We start from the raw sequence: 6,791 nt of genomic DNA on the forward strand, positions 1-6,791 counted from the left end.
TCAAGGACCATTGGCTTGGTACGCTCACCCCTAAAAAAAAAACGCATCTGTGGTCTTTCTTCTGGCAAAAAGTACAAAATTCCATATATTTGTAGATAAGAGCATGAAACCTCTATAGTAGGGTTTTCTGATATGCTGAATCTAAGGTCTGATTTTTATTAAGATCGTTTGATATTATCCTTGTCCCCCTCTTTTAGATAAACAGAAAAATATTCTCTGACTCGTAGCCTTTCATGGGTAATATTAAACTTAAAGAATTATATATATTTAGAATAAGTATAAAAGACAATTCGTTTTATGTATCTATTGAGTTCCTGCTGTTACCTGGCCTAGTCGCTCTTTATTTACAGTTTCTTATTCACGAACTGCTTAGGAAAAAGAATAAAAGTAAAAACAAAAACTAAAAAAAAGTCATATTGTCGAGGAGAAACAATACATTTCTACCAAATAAACCAAGCACGAAAAAACCATGTGACACATCAAAACACACTTAATTAACTTAAGAAGTCAGTAAACCTCGAAAAGGAAACTATCAAAGATAAAGAAACAACAACAAAATAAAGAAGAAAAAGTATGAATGTGGCAGGGAGGGAAATCTGTGTCTAAAAATTACGTCAAAGCCTTTCGACAAATATTTCAAGTAGCCTCACTTCTTTTATTTAGTGTGACCAAATCTGCCTTATTTTAAAGATGAATTCAAGGACCGATTTGACCTCTGTAGAGAAGAGGAACAGTCAGCGTAATCTCTTCTTCTTCAAACATCTTAACATCTATCTGAATCTAGTTTGATGTCGAGGAGTGATGACTAGTGCCCTAATTGTGCCGTTCGGTACTTTGATCTCGTTGAATCTTCTCTGATGAGCATGGGAAACGGGAGAGCTGTTAAATAATTTCCATCAACGTCTCTACCAGAAGAAGAATTTGGGTTTCTACCCAACTGGGTGGGAAGATGGAGTCATATTCTTGTTTTGCTTTGTGATGTCTGGAAAATAACCTCTCTTAGAGGGGAATAACTAAATTCTAGTCATCAAGGTGTTCACCAAAATGGGTTGTTGTGTCTCAACCAAAGTTAGCCAGAATTAAAATTCATTGACCTTGTAAAGCCTTCCCTGAGATGAAATTATTTGCAACACCTGTGGGGAAGGAGGTTGGGTTGTGCTTCTAAATTTTCATTGTGAGTACATCTATCAGAAGAGGCATCTGATTCAAGCCAAAGTAGGCGGGGAGCAAGAGCTAAGCTAAAAGCTGTGTCTTTGTATGGTTTCGGCATGATGCCAAAACGATACTCACCTGGGCATGCCTATTGGAGCAAACCTGAAAGAAACTGTAAATCTTGGCTATGAAAAATTTTGCTACTAAGATCCAGGCTGCGTATGCATCCATGGCTTCAAGCTTTTCGTATCCGAGTAGAGTTCACCGTTCTCAGTTATACAAGTTATCCAACTTGGACAATTAACTCTTTTCTGCAAAGATCAATCGGTAAACCCAGCTGGGATTATTGAGAAGTGCATTTGTGGTTTCTCTACTGAATGTCAGAAGTCTTCCCATCTTTAGCCATTTCTGTTTATCCCTTGTCTGTAGTTCTCAAAGTGTGTTTTATTTCTGTTGCTTCTTTTTTATTTTCTTCATTTTTACTCTGTCTTCTTCTGGGCTCTACCCAGTTTTTTTGTGATGGGCTATAAATAAAATGATGATGATGTTGATGCAACCTTTTTTTGCTGGGAGCACACCAAAATCTCTCTATCAGTTAAAATATTAGGTGGGCCTGCGGTATTTGTTTAATCAATTCACCGGCATCCTTAAAAAGAGGTTTTTGGATCTCAGTTTGATATTGTACTGGATAAAGGTGAAGACTTTTCATGTGTCTTTAGAGAGTCCGTGTCCAATCCGAAAGATATTTTCATTAATGTTGCTTCGAAATTGCGACCCTTGGCTCACAGTTGATGCCAAACTTCATGCGGCTTTGCCATCGAAGGTCTTGTGTATTTCTGTCAATATGATACTTAGAGAAAAGTTATCTGTTCGTTTCACGAATTTGAATGAAGGTTTTGATTTAAATAATTAATTTAAGTGACTAATTTAGTTAGTTTAATTTGAATGTTTGATCAACGACGTAAATTGCTGGAATCCAAAATTTGTCTTCTCGGGCACCTTGTCATAGGAAGCAAGGATAAAAATAAGGCTGGCAACGGGATTTGATGTGCTTTTTGTTTCTATCCATTTACCCTTATCTGTTAACTCAATTTGCAATATCTTTTCAGGTATGCATACCCTTGATTTTTTTTGAAATTACTGAAATAAAAATTAATTTTGGATCAGTAAATAATACTTTTTTATTAAAGTCAGTGCTAGTTCTTTTTTACTAATATTTGGTATTAGGATTAAATTTAATTCATCCGATGATTGACTGTTTTTATTTTAGCTGCTTTTTCCTCTGCAATTTACGGGTTTTATGAACTAAGTTGATGTAGATGCATCTGTTGATGGTGGTGGACCGACTGGACAAGCGGGTGCAGTTCGTGTGGCAGTTTCTCGTGCACTGCGCTCATTTGTGGGCAAAGACATGCTTGAACAAATGAGAATAGGTAAGATCCATGCTTGAATACCTGCATACGTACAAGGAGTAATAAATTTTACAAGAAAAATAGGTATTAATCAAATTTTACAAAATGTGTCGTCGCGTAATAAGGTACTTACGTTTTATAGAATTCACAGTCAACCTCTTGATCAAACAGTTCGTGGTAACGAACTGTAGTAAGGAGCGACCCGGCTCAATAGTAACCAAAACTCTAAAAAATGGAATTTTGATACCAATAGCTACATCAAAAGAATCGCATTTTAATGCTGGTTTTACATATATAAGTTTCATCAAGTTTAGTCTTACCCATCAAAAGTTACGAACCTGAGAAAATTTGCGTTATTTTAGAAAATAAGGGGAAACGCCAGGGCTTCCACTCTCGAATCTCAAAATTCGGGGACAAGTTTAAAAATTCGGGGAGTTTTCGGGGACAAGTCTTAAAGATTTGGGGAATTTTCGGGGGCAAGTTCAAAATGGAATTTTGTTCCAAAATTTGGTAGCCAAAATCGGTTATAGCTTCGTTTTCAGGCTCAAATAGGGGTGGATCCGCGTACTAAATCAAGTTTTTAACACAGTAGGTTCTAGAGCTAGAGTACAGGATTGGAACCCATAGCTAAAAAAGATTTTTGCTGGTATTGCAGACAAAACCTCAGAACTATTTTAAATAAATTAAAAAATAATAGGCTGAATGACACTCTGGAACTTTGTTGCTTTAGGTTCTATATTATCTTTGCTGCTTTATTCCCATAGCCCGAAAACGAGATTTTCATGTCATTTATTTTCAGAAAGACGACGAAAATAAAGTAGACTATAGAAAGGCAATAATCTCAAACAAAGCAATAACATGTGCAATGATTTCTTTAAATTAACGAATATTCTTCGGCAAGCAAACATGAACTTACACCAGAAATTTATTTTAAAAAATCACCTGAAAGCAAGGAACAGAATTAAAACTGAAAACGAATAGAAACGATTACATAGTAAGAGGACTGTCCCCTTCTAAACGCCCAACTATTTATGCTGAAGTTTTTTAGTACTTAAGCTTCTCATTTTTCAATTGTTTTGGAAGTTGTTCTTACAGAATCGGGACTAAATCTGAACTTAAGCGTAAAGAAAAAGGGGGCTATCCGCTTCATATATATATTATGTTTTGTTAATTTTAATGTTGCTCCTTGGGCGTACTTTCAGACGGAAAAAATCTTTTATTTTATTTCAAACAGTTTTTTTAAAAATGCCAGGAAATCCAGCTCCATCTCCACAGAAAAATTATTCCTCTCCCCGGAAAAATCGTCTAGAGCTCTAGACAATTCAATACCGTTAAAAAGTTATCCCGGACAAATACCATAAAGGTCTTTACGCGTAAGATTCGGTTTACAAAGATAAACTTAAAATAAATAAAAATAATTTTGTTTAGGAATCCTGGCCAATCCGTTTTTTCTCTGATTGGTTGAAAATATATACAGGTTTTATTTTCTTGACTGGTGTTTCAAAAGCCTTTTCGGTCCGGCAGTTCTACCTAGCTTCAAACACTTAGGCCTGCTTAAATCCTAGAGTGGAAATCAGCTTTTTCAATTTCTTCTGCACCAAAAAGGCAGTATTTTGGAATGGGAAAGCCAAAAGAATTTTCGAATGATCTAACATGTATTTGCAACAAACCTTGTTTGTACTATACTGTGAAGGAAAAAATAAAGCCTTCAAGTTTCAATTATATTCAATTATACAAAAAAAATATGTCATTGAAAATTGCCACGAAGAGGCTCAATATCAGCTAAACTAAGCACAGTACCTACGACCTAGGGAGCCACAGAACCAGAAATAAGCGTAGCTGCTTCTTCAGCAGTTGCAGAAGCCTTAACATTTGACAGAAGCTTCGTTATTTCACGGTCAAAAACGGAAAAGACGGAGTATATAAATGAAAAGGAAAGAAAAGCACAAAAATTTAAATACACTTCCACTACAAATATTATAAAATAACACTAGTCCAGGGGTGGTTGGCTCTTAAAACATTGGTACTGAATTTGGAGATTCTTCTCTCTATGGCCATGGAAGGGTTGGTGACCTTATATTTCCTGGAGATGTCGCCATTGCTGTGCCACAAAGGGAGACGCAGGAGAAACTTAGCATATCTATAAAATGCGCTACAAATGGCTTTCTTTTCGGTAGCTATGAATATTGTCCAGAAGGGAACCAGAGCAAGCAGATGGGGGGTAGTAAAAGCATTGTATAGCCGGGCAAGGAGAGGACGGTTGAAACGATATTTATTGGCAACAAGTAATCCGTAAGAAGCTTGTAGACGGGAACAGAGGTGGTTTGTCAGTGCTGAGCGTGTGTCCTTCAATGTAGAAGAAATAGGAAGGCCAAGATACGTAAGGGACTCACAAGGCTTAATCAGAGTGTCGCCAATTTTAACGGAGAGGTTAATTGAAAGCTCATTTTTTGAACCATTGAAAAAAAGAAGTTCTGTTTTAGATTCGTTGAAGGAAAGTCCGATCTGCTTGTATGCCGCTGCAAGTGAGTCGTAATTTTGTTGAAATAAAGATATCGAACGAGAAACATGAAAAATGTCATCAGCAAAGTTCAGCAGCGAAAGATTAATCCCACGGAAAAAGCACGACGGCTTTATTACTTGCTGTGCTTCGATAATAGCGCTATTAAACAGTGATGGAGAAGTTTTGCCACCTTGACGTACGCCTTTCTTGACACACAGCATTTCTTTAGAAGGAAAAATGCCGGACGGAGAGGGGATCAGGATGACAGCCGAGAGCTTGTTGTACATACTGTAAACAGGGGAAAGGATGCAAGAGGAAACACCTCGCTGAATGTGAGCAGGATATGGCCGTAGATGCAAGAATCGAAGGCTCTACTAACATCAAGTGCTCCAAAGACGAGAAGATCACCATGTTTATCTACATCAATAAGAAGACTTGCAAGAACGCTGTGAACGTGTTCCCGTCGAACGTGGGTGGTTTTTGAACCTGAACTGGTCGTCCGGAGTAGTGCATCGAAGTGCAATTTCATCAAAAATAAGGGGTTCAAATAGCTTATAAAAAGTAGAACGGTGATCAGACGATATGAAGCGCACTGGTCAGCTGGTTTACCTTTTTTGAGAATAGGATGGACCAATCCAACACCAAATCTGTCTGGAACGATGCCAGTAACGAAAATCATTCGAAATAGCAGAGAAAGGTGCTCTAGGAGAAGATTGCTGGCAAAGCTTAAATGAGTACCAAATATACCATCGATGCCCTTAGATTTTTTTTTATAGCTTATCAATTTTGGAACGCATCAAGGACGGAGTGACCAGGACACCAATGTCCTTAACTGCAAACTGAAGCTCCTTATCGAGGGTCTGGCAAAAGGTGTTATCTAGGTAGGAATTAGGGGCTGAAAATTGGTACTGGTGAAAAAGTAGTCGCACCAGTCTGTTTCTGGCATGCAGGGCGGGCCATTGGAAGATTTGTTCTTAGCTCGAAGATGCCATAAAGCAGGAGGCAAATTATCGACAATCTCGCTGGTACGGGCAATTTCATTAGCCTTATGCTATGCGATGGCTTTGGAAACTTTTCTTTCGTGTAAATACGAACACCGTTGACTACTCCGGAGCGCGGCTTCCCACAATCTGCCCATAATTGTAGCCAGAATTTTGCTGAATCACATGCGGCCAGGGGATTAGGTTATTCTGCCAGTTACGCACTTCCGTGCCGTGGCGAATTTTGTGGACCGGAACTGCAGTTTTCTCAGCTGTATGGATAGCATGCGTTATCTCAGAACAGTAGATGTTTAGTAGGATGTTTTTTCTGAGTCTACTGTCATATTCGGACAACAGAGAAGTGTGAAGGGAATTCGGATCTTCGACAGTATGTAGTCACATGAACTCTGGTAAGAATCGATGTTAGCAGCTTCCCAGTTGAGGCTGAACAACCATTTAGGTGGAAAATTTGTGGGTGAAGTTTGCGGTAAAGGCTTTATTTGAAAAGAATTACAGATCGGCATGTGGTTGGATATGGAGTAATCAAGAAGAATCGTAGTAGTAGAGGTAGGTTTAATCATAGAAGAACAATAGAAATAGTCCAACTGAGACGCGGAGCCATATTGATGCAAAGGCGCCCTTTGTGGTGGAAGCTTGGGCCCCCTGGTAAGCCTGGGGTGGGAATTTGTTTCGGGTACCTGAGCACGCAGACGCAAAATGACCATATGACTGGCAAGAAAAGCA

At 38.3% G+C, this 6,791-nt stretch overlaps 1 protein-coding gene across 1 annotated transcript in view; it reads right to left on the reverse strand.

Moving 5' to 3' along the window:
* LOC136025739 (muscarinic acetylcholine receptor DM1-like) overlaps window positions 1-1,298 on the reverse strand; it is a 75,416-nt gene extending 74,118 nt beyond the window's left edge. The window contains exon 1 of the mRNA XM_065701725.1: window positions 1,291-1,298. Coding sequence (XP_065557797.1) covers window positions 1,291-1,298 — 8 coding nt within the window. The remainder of the gene's footprint in view (window positions 1-1,290) is intronic.
* Window positions 1,299-6,791: the final 5,493 nt, after the last annotated feature.

This window comes from Artemia franciscana, chromosome 4 (assembly GCF_032884065.1).
Source record: "Artemia franciscana chromosome 4, ASM3288406v1, whole genome shotgun sequence".
NCBI lineage: Eukaryota > Metazoa > Arthropoda > Branchiopoda > Anostraca > Artemiidae > Artemia > Artemia franciscana.